The 15270-nt window shown below is 47.7% G+C and overlaps 1 protein-coding gene across 3 annotated transcripts in view; it reads right to left on the minus strand.

The window, feature by feature from the left end:
* GALNT18 (polypeptide N-acetylgalactosaminyltransferase 18) overlaps positions 1-15270 on the minus strand; it is a 147164-nt gene that overhangs the window by 34721 nt on the left and 97173 nt on the right. For all 3 annotated transcript variants that reach the window (XM_072118855.1, XM_072118853.1, XM_072118856.1), the window contains exons 2-3: positions 11935-12127; positions 4453-4619 (exon numbers count right to left, since the gene is read on the minus strand). In XM_072118855.1, the coding sequence (XP_071974956.1) occupies positions 4453-4619; positions 11935-12127 (360 nt within the window). The remainder of the gene's footprint in view (positions 1-4452; positions 4620-11934; positions 12128-15270) is intronic.

Genomic DNA, 15270 nt, shown 5'->3' on the forward strand with positions numbered 1-15270 from the left:
GCATAGTGTGGGAATAGCGCAAGGAGCGAACTACAGGGAGGAGCCGCAGGCGCCGCTGGTATCGGGAGGCGATGGGCCGTGCAGGAACCCGACCCCCGACCCTGTAATCCTCTGTACGTGGGACTGTAAGTCGTGTAACGGAATTATCCGCACTGCAGGCGGCACAAGGGCCCGCGGCGGCCGCTACTGCTCTGTCGCGTATAATCGTATCATTGTAGAATATGTTCTGCTCTTCACCATTTTCAAGATCTCTGCTTGCTGTCTTGTAGAGATCAAATACTCACACATACTTATTGGACATTATGGGGCTTATTTACTAAGGGGCCCGCGAATCGTGCTTTGGTCGGCCTTTAGAAATTTTCAGGATTGCGCGGCTGGGACAGCTATTTAGACGGGGAAGGTGTCGCACACGGCCGGATTTTGGCGCAGCTGCTTTCATGTGGCGGAAATCGTGGGTGGGGGGGGTGTGCCATCTGACGATCCCTCTGATTCGGACTGAGCGCGGGATTTAATATTCAAGTTGTGTCGCAAGACAATGCACTTACATGCACCAGGAAGAAAAAAGGTGAACTCCTGTGGACCTGAGCGGGGAAGCGACACATGCAGGATATCGGGCGCACGTTCTTAGTGAATCGCGGCACAGTGCATTGGAGTCGGACACTCCGTATTTCGTGAACTCCGTCGGCCGGGTAAGTAAATGTGCCCCTATGTGTATCTAAATTTCCTTGATGAGGGATTTTGAGGTGTGAGGAGGAAATTGAGCGTTTCCAATCTTGATGGAAATCGTGTGGAATTCTAAAAGCATTGGATCTGGTCTGGAATCATTGGACACATTCATGAAAGAGGATATGGAGTTTTATGAAGAGCTCCGGTCAGATGACACACAGGGATATGGAGGCTTCCAGGTAGGTCATCCTCTATTTGGTGAGTTACACTGCCGTGCTCTTAGCGCTCTGCAAAGAGCTTCTCCTTTCACTGCTCCTAGTAAAAGCTAGTATTACAGCCATTACTTACTGCAATGATCTGCTCTACAACCCCACCCCTCTGCTGAGAGCTGAGAGCACTGCAGTGTGAGGACATAACGTCAGAAGCTTTGGAAGCTTAATCCATATTACACAGTACAGCCACTACTAGCAACATACACAGAGGTAGGATTACACATCTCTCCAGGGACAATACCTAAACTGGCTGCAGAGAGCACCCAGAGCAGTGTGAGCAAATAAATATATCAAGAAGTTACAATCCTGAAATCTGAATTTCACAGTCCTGCTGCTACTAAGAATATACACAAACGTGTAATTACATATCTCTCCAGAGATAATACCCATCACTGGCTGCAGGTAGCACAGAGAACAGCAGTGTGAAGACATGCCCCCAGTACAATCCTGATATATAAATCCATATTTCACAGTCCTGTTGCCACTAATAACTTACAACGAGGTATAATTACACATCTCTCCAGGGACAAATACCTACAACTGGCTGCAGAGAGCTTAGAGCAGTGTAAGGACATGGCCTCCACAAGCTACAATCCTGGAATCTTCATACAGATTTCATAGTCCTGCTGCTACTAACATCATACACAAAGGCATGATTACACATATCTCCAATACCCATCACTGGCTGCATGCAAGGAGCGGAGATTATTTTTCTTTAATTGTTACTACTGATGTTTCGGATACATGAGGCGCTGGTGACAGGCGATGCCCCGGACTCTCATTAAACCCGTATGATGACGAGTCGGCTTGTTCCTTGTCATTGTTAATTGGTCCAGATGAAGTCACAAGTCTCCACCAGCGTCGCCAGCGGTGCCTGGACGCAATTAATGCAGACGGAGAAAGATGGAGAACGTTCTAGACAAATAAAAATATAAATTTTTTTATGATAGTGAAAGTATTCCTGAATTTTCAGGACTTCGGGCGAGAGCTGCCAGATTATGGGACCCTTACACTCCAGCATTAGTCACTCTTCTGCCCTCCGTGCGCACATCTTATTCCACAAAGTTTGTTGGAAAATAAAAACAATTTATCAACAACAGAGAATATTGTTCTCATCAGCAAAATTATATCCACAGAGGTGCAGCCCCGGCACAGCGAAGCTGACACCGAGCCTGGGTGCCAGCCAAGAGCCAAAACTGCACCGCACAGAGCTGCAGCCCCGGCACCAGAGCGCAGAAATGACAGCGAGCCTGGGTGCCAGCCAAGAGCCAAAACTGCACCGCACAGAGGTGCAGCCCCGGCACCAGAGCGCAGAAATGACAGCGAGCCTGGGCGCCAGCCAAGAGCCGAAACTGCACCGCACAGAGGAGCAGCCCAGGCACCACAGCGGAGCTGACAGCGAGCCTGGGCACCAGCCAAGAGCCGAAACTGCACCGCACAGAGGTGCAGCCCCGGCACCAGAGCGCAGAAATGACAGCGAGCCTGGGCGCCAGCCAAGAGCCGAAACTGCACCGCACAGAGGAGCAGCCCAGGCACCACAGCGGAGCTGACAGCGAGCCTGGGCACCAGCCAAGAGCCGAAACTGCACCGCACAGAGGAGCAGCCCAGGCACCACAGCGGAGCTGACAGCGAGCCTGGGCACCAGCCAAGAGCCGAAACTGCACCGCACAGAGGAGCAGCCCAGGCACCACAGCGGAGCTGACAGCGAGCCTGGGCACCAGCCAAGAGCCAAAACTACACTGCACAGAGGTGCAACCCCGGCACCAGAGCACAGAGCCGACAGCGAGCCTGGGCACCAGCCAAGAGCCGAAACTGCACCGCACAGAGGTGCAGCCCCGGCACCAGAGCAAAGCTGACAGCGAGCCTGAGCACCAGCCAAGAGCCGAAACTGCACCGCACAGAGGTGCAGCCCCGGCACCAGAGCAAAGCTGACAGCGAGCCTGAGCACCAGCCAAGAGCCGAAACTGCACCGCACAGAGGTGCAGCACCAGCAACACAGCGCAGACCTGACAGCGAGCCTGGGCACCAGCCAAGAGCCAAAACTACACTGCAAAGCATCACACAGCTCATCGTATATATGTCCAACATCAAGGGGTGCAAGAAAGTTACAGGGGCCGAAGGGCACAGGAAAATTAAAGGGACACAGAAAGGGTAGAGGGTTCTAGGAGGGCACAGCGGGAAAGAGCGCAGGGCATGGTAACAGGTGGGAGGCAGGACAAGGTAGAAGGGGGACACAAAGTAGTAGAGTGCAAGGAAAAAGATTCAAAAAGGAGCAGAAAAAAAAATTAGCAGGATTGTCAGTGCGGCTACAGATAACCGGCTACTCATCGTCCTTGCTGCGTTCTCTGTGTACCCCCTGTAGCCCCCTATACAGTCATAATGATAGGATAATGATTCCCACTATAATAGCTGCTCACACTTGTAACACTGAAAGCGTAAGGAGGGGCAACAATTCCAGGAACATTGGGGCACATTTACTAAAAGTAGTGCAAACTGCACTAAAAGTGTGTTTGCCTGTGTATAATGCAGGGGGCGCCAGAGAGGAGTCTCAGACATTTCTTAAATACTTGTACAAGCAGTTTGCACAGAAAAGAACAGGCAAAGTCCGAGGGAAAACTGGCGCACGGCCCTTAGTAGATTTGGGCCAATAAGCCGTGATGTGAGAATATGCAGTGAACGGGGGGGTTACACTCATCCATCAGCCCCCACTACCCACTACCACGTCAGGAGAGAAAATCAGAGTAAATTTACTGACCTCCGGGATCCCCCTAATTGGGAGAAAGAGGGAGCATTATGTTCCTCTGTGAATGCAGAACATATTCAGTGCTCTATTCATTTCTATGGAGTCTCAGCCCCTGGATCACTGGGGGTCCCAGCAGACAGACCCTCAATGATACATTAATTGTTGACAATGCTGGGACCTCCTGACTGTACAGAGTGGACCACATCCTAGTAGGATCAGGAATAATGAGATGATGAGGCTTGCAGGAAGGGTAATGAGACAGGTTTGGTAGTGCTGGTACAGGCCCCCTTGTTACCTCCCGCCGTTGCCTAAAACAACCTAAGATCTTACTGTAAATCATTATCTGGCAAGGTGAGAGTTAAACCCCTCGCACCCCCCAGTACAGAGAACGCAATCACATAAATCCGTCACATTCGGCGCGGTGCGATGCTCTGCACCTGCCGCCTGCTCCCGGTCCTGATTGATAATTTAATTAACTTCTCAATCATGGACCCAGCGGGTGGAGAGGAGCGAGTGACGGGGGAAGACGCCTCGTGCGAGGGGCTGCTAGGAAAGGGGGGTCCGAATAAGTGAAGAAGAGGATTTACTGTGGGATCAGGTGATTGTGATGGGACCAATATAAGGGGAACTCTTAGAAGAAAGCCCCTCTATTACCACCAGGCTGTGACATCACTATGATCAGTGGGGGCAGAGGGAGATTAGATTGTAAGCTCCTGGGATGAAGCTCCTAAGGTTTCCCATTGTCTATGACCTCAGAGGGGCTTTACCTACCGTTACTGCTGTTGTCGTCCACCAGGATGATCTCCTTGAGCAGTTCAGGGGGCGTCCGGTCGATGGCGGAGTGGATGGACCTCAGGATGACGGACAGAGCCTCGTTGACGAATATGAAGGCGATGCTGACCTGGGGCAGATGTTCCGGATATGTCAGGTTCTTGCATCTGTGCCGGAAAGAAGAACAACACAGAACCACAGGGTGAGCAATGTTATAAGGAGATTCATTCCAATCAGTGTTGTCATAGGGGCACAGCAGCAGAGGACGGATGTTGGAGAATAGGATGGACATGTAAATAAAGATACAAAGTGATGGTTACATTGTTTCAGAAAACCTGGTAGTTACTGGACAGCGAGTTGTGTCTAAATACTTCTGATGTCATAATAGATAACAAGGACTAAAACCTCTGATGTCAAAGCTGTGATGTCACCAGAAACGGTGACATCACAACTACCGACCTGGCTAAAAGACACTGGTGATGTCATAACAACTTGGCCAATTTAAGCTGGTGAACACTGTGACATCACTAGTGATCTACACTCACCGGCCACTTTATTAGGTACACCATGCTAGTAACGGGTTGGACCCCCTTTTGCCTTCAGAACTGCCTCAATTCTTCGTGGCATAGATACAACAAGGTGCTGGAAGCTCCTCAGAGATTTTGCTCCATATTGACATGATGGCATCACACAGTTGCCGCAGATTTGTCGGCTGCACATCCATGATGCGAATCTCCCGTTCCACCACATCCCAAAGATGCTCTATTGGATTGAGATCTGGTGACTGTGGAGGCCATTTGTGTCCAGTGACCTCATTGTCATGTTCAAGAAACCAGTCTGAGATGATTCCAGCTTTATGACATGGCGCATTATCCTGCTGAAAGTAGCCATCAGATGTTACAGGGTACATTGTGCTCATAAAGGGATGGACATGGTCAGCAACAATACTCAGGTAGGCTGTGGCGTTGTACCAAGGGGCCCAAAGAGTGCCAAGAAAATATTCCCCACACCATGACACCAGCACCACCAGCCTGACCCGGTGATACAAGGCAGGATGGATCCATGCTTTCATGTTGTTGACGCCAAATTCTGACCCTACCATCCGAATGTCGCAGCAGAAATCGAGACTCATCAGACCAGGCAACGTTTTTCCAATCTTCTACTGTCCAATTTCGATGAGCTTGTGCAAATTGTAGCCTCAGTTTCCTGTTCTTAGCTGAAAGGAGTGGCACCCGGTGTGGTCTTCTGCTGCTGTAGCCCATCTGCCTCAAAGTTGGACGTACTGTGCGTTCAGAGATGCTCTTCTGCCTACCTTGGTTGTAACGGGTGGCGATTTGAGTCACTGTTGCCTTTCTATCAGCTCGAACCAGTCTGCCCATTCTCCTCTGACCTCTGGCATCAACAAGGCATTTCCGCCCACAGAACTGCCGCTCACTGGATGTTTTTTCTTTTTCGGACCATTCTCTGTAAACCCTAGAGATGGTTGTGCGTGAAAATCCCAGTAGATCAGCAGTTTCTGAAATACTCAGACCAGCCCTTCTGGCACCAACAACCATGCCACGTTCAAAGGCCACAAATCACCTTTCTTCCCCATACTGATGCTCGGGAGAACTGCAGGAGATTGTCTTGACCATGTCTACATGCCTAAATGCACTGAGTTGCCGCCATGTGATTGGCTGATTAGAAATTAAGTGTTAACGAGCAGTTGGACAGGTGTACCTAATAAAGTGGCCGGTGAGTGTATAGACACGTGTGTTACCGTGACATCACAAGTTTTAGTCAGTGTAATCTACTATGACATCACTAGTGTGTTTCTCTGGTGACAGCAGTATGCGGGTGTGACATCACATTTCCAGTACATGTAATCTACTATGACATCACACAAGTATTTTTGAGAAACACAGCACAACACTTATTTATGATGTCACAATAGTTACCTGACACAAATATGAGTGACGTCATAAAAAGTTTACTGATGATGTCAAGTTACCTGACGGAAACGCACTTGTGATGTCACAAGCGTAACGTGAAAGAGTTGCATGTGCCGTTTTGCGTGTCTAAAACACACTAGTGATGTCATAGTAGATTACACGGACTAAAACTTGTGATGTTGTAGTTACACAGCTGGCAGACTGACCACTAGTGATGTCATAGCAACTTATTAGAGTTAAACAGATGTGATGTCAGCGTATGGTGACTTAGGGTCATCACGACTTATAAGAGCAGTTTCGTGCGCCTACATACACCGATGATGTCATAGCAGATTGCCCCGACTATAACTTGTGATGTCACAACACACCTGCGTAAAAGTCACTAGTGATGTCATAGCAGCTCACCTGACAAACACTTGTTGTAAGAGTGGTCTTGCGCATCTCAAACACAACGTCATAGTAGATTACATGTATTGAAAGTGATGTCACCAGAGCTCATTTCTTTGGAAAGGTAGTGACATCACTTGAGACACCTGCAGTGACATCACAAGGGCAGGGCCATGTACAACTTGTGTATGACTGTGTTCACATGAAGCAGATTTGCTGCATCTGGATGAGGATGGGAGTGTGAATATGCACCAGGCCTCCCCTGCGCCTTCTTTGGCATGCTGGTACTTGTAGTTCCCCCATCCATGGAGCCGCTAGTTGCAGATCACATTCAGGGATCCTTGGAAAATCGGCATTAACTCCTTTGTTGCCAGAGCACATAAGAGGGATTGGGTTATATGAATGTAATGATGAATGTCATGTGAGCAGGTGTTCCCGTTTAGATCCGCTCCAGCGACTCGCTATAGCGTGCAGGTGCGCCGAAATATGAAGATCATCAGCCGAGGGCTGTTTAAGTGACAGCGACACGTGCGGGGGTCATTGATGTGTAGACTGAGAACCGGAAACTCATTGAGTATTTAACCTGTGCATAACCACAGATTATAGCCGATTCAATCACAGCAGTATTATGGAGAGGAGTCCAGAGCAGCACAGAGGATTTCAGGAGAGGTGGGTGCGCTCATTGTACAAGGATACAAAAAGGGTTTTCTAGCAGCACAGAGTATTTCAGGAGAGAGAGGTAACAGGCTGACTGCTCCTTACACTATGAAACCCTTATTCTCCAGTGCTGAAATACTCTGTGCTGCTGAGGGACCTGCACTTTGTAACAGAGTACTGAGCAGCACAGAGTATTTCAGGCGCTGTGGATGATATCACAGTATCCTCCTGCAGGAGACAGATGTGCGATTGTTGTCTCCTCCATATTAATATTTATGCTCCTCTGCGTCTGATCTCTTCTCCCGCATCCTCCGAGGCTCGGCCGTCCCATCGTTCGCCTGTGAGCAGCGTAGCGCAGCCGCCGCGTGTTCTGCTTCTTCATCATCGAGGTTTTATGGAGAGAGATGTATTATGAAATTATAGCTTACAGCGAGACCACAGGATCAAGTGACTGGAATGATAAAATATGAGCGGAGGTGACAGGAAGAGTTGTCATAGGGACACAAAACCGGCTGCTTCGGTAAAATATTACCAAGCAATTGGACTATGCGTTAAATCTATCCCTCTCCAAGAGTGGAGATCAGCAGCGCCAACTGCGTGATGTCATACTTCCACGGTGATGACATCATTATACAGAGTCAGAACATGTTTTATCTAAACTCATGAAAGTAACTGTACATTGACAACAGGAGGAGGAGGAGGAAAGTCCACAGCAGCACAGAGTATTTATAAGTAAGGACAGTGCTGCTCTGTGGCCTGGGAGATACATAGGAGAAACAGCAGCACAGAGTATTTTACATCAAGATTGTGCTGGCAGGTTATGGACTGCAGAACACACACGGGAAGAAGCAGAGTCCCCAGCAGCACAGAGTATTTCAGGACAACTTTGTGGACGTCACATAATGCAAATACAACCCAATTCAAAAAACCACAATCAAGAGAATTTGAGAACTTTCTCATCGACTTTGTGTTGTAATTAGTCATTGGTTTACTGTCAGCGAATGAAATCACTCGTCACAAGGATTCATTGGCTGATACATTGTAACGCAGCAGTATAGAGATGCTTGCAGTAGGCAGAGCGTTGTCTAGAGTGAATAGGTTGAGGGTAGATATGAGGGGATCCGATCTTCTCGTTCGGGTTTGGGGATTCACGGACAAACCGAACATTGGGGCAAATTTACCTACCCGGTCCTGTTGTGATCCACGGTCCGGACGGTCCCATGAAGATGAAGTCCAACGCGATTCATGAAGCTTGTGCTCCTGAGTTCACCTTCCTCTTCCCGGTGCTTGTAAGTGCGTGTCTTGCGACGCAATTTGAAATGTCAAATCCCGCACGTAGTCCGAATCCATCAGGCTGTCCGACGGCCAGCGCCCCGATTTGTGTCAAGTGCAAGCCGGCGCCGATGCGGCAAAATCCGATTGCGTGCGCCAAAATCCCCTGTTAAATGCGGCGCAAAACTGAAATCGTCGGGAAACCAGACGAAAATGCGCTCCGCTGACCCTTAGAAAATGAGCCCCATTGTGTCCACTCATCTCTAGTGCAGAGTCACAAACAAACAAACTAAAGCTCTTATTCAATGACTGCAAGCAAAGATAGTGAACATAGCAAAGACAAAGGGCTAATAGGGTTATTCACTTATCGACCAGATGGTGGGGGTTCAACATACAACCACCCAAGGGTGTGTAGACAAGACGCACAGCGCCATACATTGTACGGTGGCTGGGTTTGGTAATACAGTTGACATTTAAATCAATTGAATAAGAGCTGATAATAGGTCATGTGACGTGTCAGTTATTGTTCCATAGTCATAAGAATAAGTGATTGATAAGATGCGGGAATATACCTTCAAGTTATATTCACATTAACAATATTATATACTCCAGTCACATCCGAAGCAGCATCTTAACAGCTGTTATTTAGGATCTCCTTCCAGTCTGCACAGGACATGATCCTCCAAAATAATGTCTACATCTCCTTCAACGCGATGCAGCATGAAGCTTATATAAGAAGCCGAAGGAAAAGTCGCTGTAAATGTAAAGGGAATTTTTTGCTGCCCGTTAAGTGATTCCACCTCCCAAATCTCCTACGAGATCCCGCGCCTGGCGCTGGCGTCCATACGTGTCACACATCTCAGGGCTTGTACCGATTCCATAGCACAGCTGGGTGTTTGGAACATTGTGTTGCGGGGCTTTTGTACAGTAAATCTACAGGGAAATGTTATTTGTTACAAATATTTCCTCTTTCAGAATAATGGCGCGGCGCCCCCCGGGGGACAGGAGTGACAGGCGTTAATGTACGAGCCTCTCAGCGATGTGTGAATGGAGTGCGGAGCAGCGGCGGTCGCATTGTTCACTTCGAAAATTGAAAAACAACCTTGGAGAAGAAACGTCTGCGCAAAAAGTGTTAGTAACCATGGCGACGGACACCTAACGCTCCATTAGCCTGTAGGACTTGCAGGGAAAACACTTGTGTTCTAGGGTCAAGGAGCGCGGGTTTAGGATCGGAGACGGCCCGGAAGGTGCAGGGCGACCAAACTGATATAATGTCACAAAAACGTTCTAGAACACAGAAAAAGTTTCTGCAGAGTTCTGCTGAGATACACGTATCTATAGGGGGGTCCACAGAGTCCATCATGTGAGATACAGTTCTGCTGAGCTGTGTATCTAAGCCCGTCCTCTATACTGTCCACTTGGACTTCATATTAAATAAGATCGTGTGCGATACTGTCTACCAAGCCATGTATCTAAGCATTTCAGAGACTGCAAAGACTTAATCCAGTCCTGTGTGATCCTGCCCACAGAGCTGTGTATCTAATCCAGTCATGTGTTGTCCTGCTGCAGTGTTGTGTATCTAATCCAGTCCTGTATGTTACTGCCTGCAGAGCGGTGTATCTAATCTAGTCATGTGTGATCCTGCCTGCAGAGCGGTGTATCTAATCCAGTCATGTGTTGTGCTGCTGCAGTGTTGTGTATCTAATCCAGTCCTGTATGTTACTGCCTGCAGAGCGGTGTATCTAATCTAGTCATGTGTGATCCTGCCTGCAGAGCGGTGTATCTAATCCAGTCATGTGTTGTCCTGCTGCAGTGTTGTGTATCTAATCCAGCCCTGTGTGATCCTGCCCACAGAGCTGTGTATCTAATCCAGTCACGTGTGATCCTGCCTGCAGAGCGGTGTATCTAACACAGTCTTGTATGTTACTGCGGTGTATCTAATCCTATCATGTCTCATAATGCTCAGCTGTTGCATGCAAACCTGTCATATTTTGTAGTCTTACAAGTCTTGTATCTAAGCCGGTCATGTGTGATACAGTCACACATTAATAAAGAACTCACCTGACATAATTCATTCTCCTGAAATACTCTGTGACGCTGTTATCCTGTTACATTATGAATATGATTCAGATACATGACTGATGCCTGAGTGTTGTGCACACCGCCCCCGGTGTATAACATCTGTATTATATCGCACCTGCGCGCTATACGGAGCCGCTGGAGCGGAGGTAGATGGGGACACCTGCTCCATATCAAACAGGCCATGTATAAATGTAATGAGTGACAGAATCCAGTGCTGTGGCAAACGAAAGGTTAATGCAGATTTCTCTGAATTGGTTACATTGTTGCCATTTACGAGTTCTATTGGTTACATTGTTGCCATTTGTGGAGATTTGGTTTCCTCTCTCTGTCCTCCATGCTTTACACTGCAGGTACAATGCTGAGCGGCTGATGAGGGGTCAGGTTTCCACACACGGCACAGATCCGGGGGGTGAAGCCCCATCTCTGCCATAAACTTAAATCACAGCGAGTGAGCGCGGCGCAGTGACAGGCCGCCATCATGGTGGAGCCGCCGCCAGGTACAGCGCAGATAATGAGGAAGGCGCTTTCTTCTAAGACATAATTATACTGACAACGTTCCCTCCAGAAAGAAGAAAATTCAGGGATTTACTATAACTTAAGTGATGTGAAAACATCAATGTGAGGCTGCAGGGAGCAGGGGGGCGGAGGAGGGAGGGAGGAGGGGGCAACTGGGGGGCTCTGCAGAGCCAGGGATTAGGAGAAGGGTCTACACCATCATGTAACTCATTCTAAATCCACTGATTATAGCAGGACAGGGAGACCCTTCTATAGGTACCGGGGGGGGGGGGGGGGGTATAAGACCCCTGGAAGCGGATGGCTGATGGGTGGAAGATTACCAAAGCTGAACTATTATTCCTACAGGAAGGGGGAACCAGAGGGGTACACAAAAAAGTGGGGAAACCAGAGGGGTCCAGCAAAAAGGAGGGAGGGAAGCAGAGGCCTGGAGAAATGGGGGGGTGGGGGGGGGGCAAGAAGGTTTGAGAAAGTAATAACAGAGGGGTCTGGAGTAGGGAGGGGAATGGAGATTCCATATAATAATATAATTCTCTAGGTAAAAACACAGACCTCCCCCTGGTGAATGCAGCCTGCAGTGTAAAGGATGGAGGTTTGCTGTATGGTTGACCACATAGTACATGATATTAGCATTACTCACCCTGCAGGTCTCAGGTCCGGGAGGGGTCTGTCCAGCGGTAGCCGGTCACTCAGATACGCATTGTAGCCATAATACTGGAACTGTTTAAGGGCGACCCTCCGGTGCTCCGGGCTGAGGTCCTGACCCCAATGTGCAAAGAGGGAGGAGTCTGTGAAGGGCTCAACGGCAGCTTCCTCGGCTTTCTGCGGGGCCTCTGCGGAGAACAAAGGGTTAAATCAGTAAATCTTCAATATTAGACGCTGCAATTAATATTTCACTCATGATCAGGAAGCGCATTAGGCCTCTGATGCCATCATATATAGAGCAACGACATATACTGCAGCGCTGTACAGAGCATTTATAAGAGGACTGACAGTATCATAGAATGAATCACCCCCATCATCCCACAGGATGTAATACTCCCATCATCCCTGCTCAATGTATTACTCCCAGGAGCTGACAATCTAATTATCATCATATACAATGTATCACCCCTATCATCCACACCGGGAGTTCTGGGGGAGACTAGAGCAAAAAACTCCAACAGTTCTGGTCTGGTCTACAGGTCGGACAGGCGGAGTTTTCATCCATAAATCCCTAAGAGGCTGGGTGCCGAACCTGGAGGGGGGAATTTTAAGACTGACGTTCTAACCGCTTGTATTAATAAATTCCCCCCCAGTGTCTCATTCCGGAGCCTGGATACAATGTATTATCCCCATCATCTGGACATTCCGCGGTCTGGATACAATATATTATTCCCATTATCCAAACATTCCACGGCCTGGATACAATATATTATTCCCATTATCCAAACATTCCACGGCCTGGATACAATGTATTATCCCAATCATACGAACATTCCACGGCCTGGATACAATGTATTATCCCAATCATCCGAACATTCCACGGCCTGGATACAATGTATTATCCCCATCATCCGGACATTCCACGGCCTGGATACAATGTATTATCCCAATCATCCGGACATTCCACGGCCTGGATACAATGCATCATACCCATCATCCGAACATTCCACGGCCTGGATACAATGTATTATCCCCATCATCCGGACATTCCACGGCCTGGATACAATGTATTATCCCAATCATCCGGACATTCCACGGCCTGGATACAATGTATTATCCCAATCATCTGAACATTCCACGGCCTGGATACAATGTATTATCCCAATCATCCGAACATTCCACGGCCTGGATACAATGTATTATCCCCATCATCCGAACATTCCACGGCCTGGATACAATGTATTATCCCCATCATCCGAACATTCCACGGCCTGGATACAATGTATTATCCCCATCATCCGAACATTCCACGGCCTGGATACAATGTATTATCCCCATCATCCGGACATTCCACGGCCTGGATACAATGTATTATCCCAATCATCCGAACATTCCACGGCCTGGATACAATGTATTATCCCCATCATCCGGACATTCCACAGCCTGGATACAATGTACTATCCCAATCATCTGAACATTCCACGGCCTGGATACAATGTACTATCCCAATCATCTGAACATTCCACGGCCTGGATACAATGTACTATCCCAATCATCCGAACATTCCACGGCCTGGATACAATGCATCATACCCATCATCCAAACATTCCGCAGCCTGGATACAATGCATAATCCCCATAATCAGGCGTGATCTGACTGCAGTGTGCGATTAACCCCTTATACCATGGTCTGATACCTCAGGATCATAGATGCCCTTAAGGTATGTTTGTGTGTAGGTTTGTGTGTTGCTGAATTCTCAAAAACTTGAATCTGAACCTAGCACCAGGGGGATCAGGATGAGCAGAGACCAAGTAAGTCAGAGAGAATGCAATCTATGGAGGTCACAATGATTCCAGAGTCTACAGTAACTCGAAAACTATAAGCCTGAGCAGAACACAACCCAAAGCTCCAAAACTGCAGCTGATTTCCAGGCTAATAGTCAAGTAATGAGCCATGATTCGGGCCCTGTGATCCGTACTGACCCCTCAGCACGGAACAAACAACGGATCACCTCCATGAATATTTTATACCCATAACCTCAGCCGACTTGTCTCTTAAAGGTACGGCACTCGCATATAATGAATATTGGATAAAGGGAGGCTGCGCCATTGTTTAGGCCGCACTGTAAGCGCCATTAAATTATGCATCAGCGTGAAGTGTTCTTTGTGCTGATTCCCCAAGAATCTGGACTCGAACTTTCAGAAGAGAACTTTTATGTGAAGCTCTTCCAGAAAATCACATGCTGCAAGTCCAGCACTCCTGTGGTTCTGCTAAAGCTCCGGCGCTTTCCTTCTAAAGTCCTGGAGTTACGAGACGCATCAATTATTAACCAGACTGGAACAAAACTCGTGAACATCATTTTCCAGGTTAAATCTTTTTATCGCGGTGAAAAGATTGGTTTGTGCTCCAGTCGCATCCAGAGCTGCAGTCACAATTTTTATTATATTGATGGTGGTCACCTATACATGGGGCCCTTGGCTCGATTATAGGTCCTTATATCCCTGGATCGCTGGATAACAGAATGGCGAATGCAGCTCTGGATGGGAATGGAGTAGAAAACGTTATGAGACTCATAATCTGTAAATGCAGCTTTTGGTGTGACTGGAGTATAAAAACACACTGTGAAGAGCACAGTGTCTTAAGGTAAACACTACATCTACAACCATGTAGCAAAGTACAACAGAATTGTGATTGCAGCTCTGGATGTGATTGGAGCAGAAAACAAAGTGAGTACTAATAGGTAGAAAACACATTTGGTAATGTAACCTCTATGACTTCCACAGCAGAGCGTGATCAGTACTGGTTGAACTTACAGTGTTAGAACAGAATTGTGAATGCAGCTTTGGGTGTTACTGGAGTGTAAGAAAGTGACCGACATGAAGTAAAAGATAATATTGTTTCATGGATGCACATTGTAGCGATCAAGTAATCTCTACATCTATCACAACCCAGCAGGTTCTGATCTAATCTAATCGCCTGTCAAAAGTGAGAATAGAATTTTGAATGCAGATTTGAAAGTGAATGGAGTATAACATACAATGAAAAGATCAGATTGTCTTGCACTGTTGGACTTGGTTACATCTCCCACAATGCAGCACAGCAGAGCATGCCCAGTAGCCTGAGAAAAGCAATAAATGAATTGGTCACTGCAGCTATGGATGTGACTGGAGTAGAAGTCTATAAAGATGAGGATTATGAGGATGATGATGATGTACTAGATATGTGCTACATCTCCCACTATGCAGCACAACAAAGCAGGATCAGTAGGATTTAATCTCCCGTTGATGTGAACACAGTTGTGAATGCTGCTTTGAATGTGACTGGAGTATAA

This window comes from Engystomops pustulosus, chromosome 7, assembly GCF_040894005.1.
Source record: "Engystomops pustulosus chromosome 7, aEngPut4.maternal, whole genome shotgun sequence".
In the NCBI taxonomy this organism is placed as follows: Eukaryota; Metazoa; Chordata; class Amphibia; order Anura; family Leptodactylidae; genus Engystomops; species Engystomops pustulosus.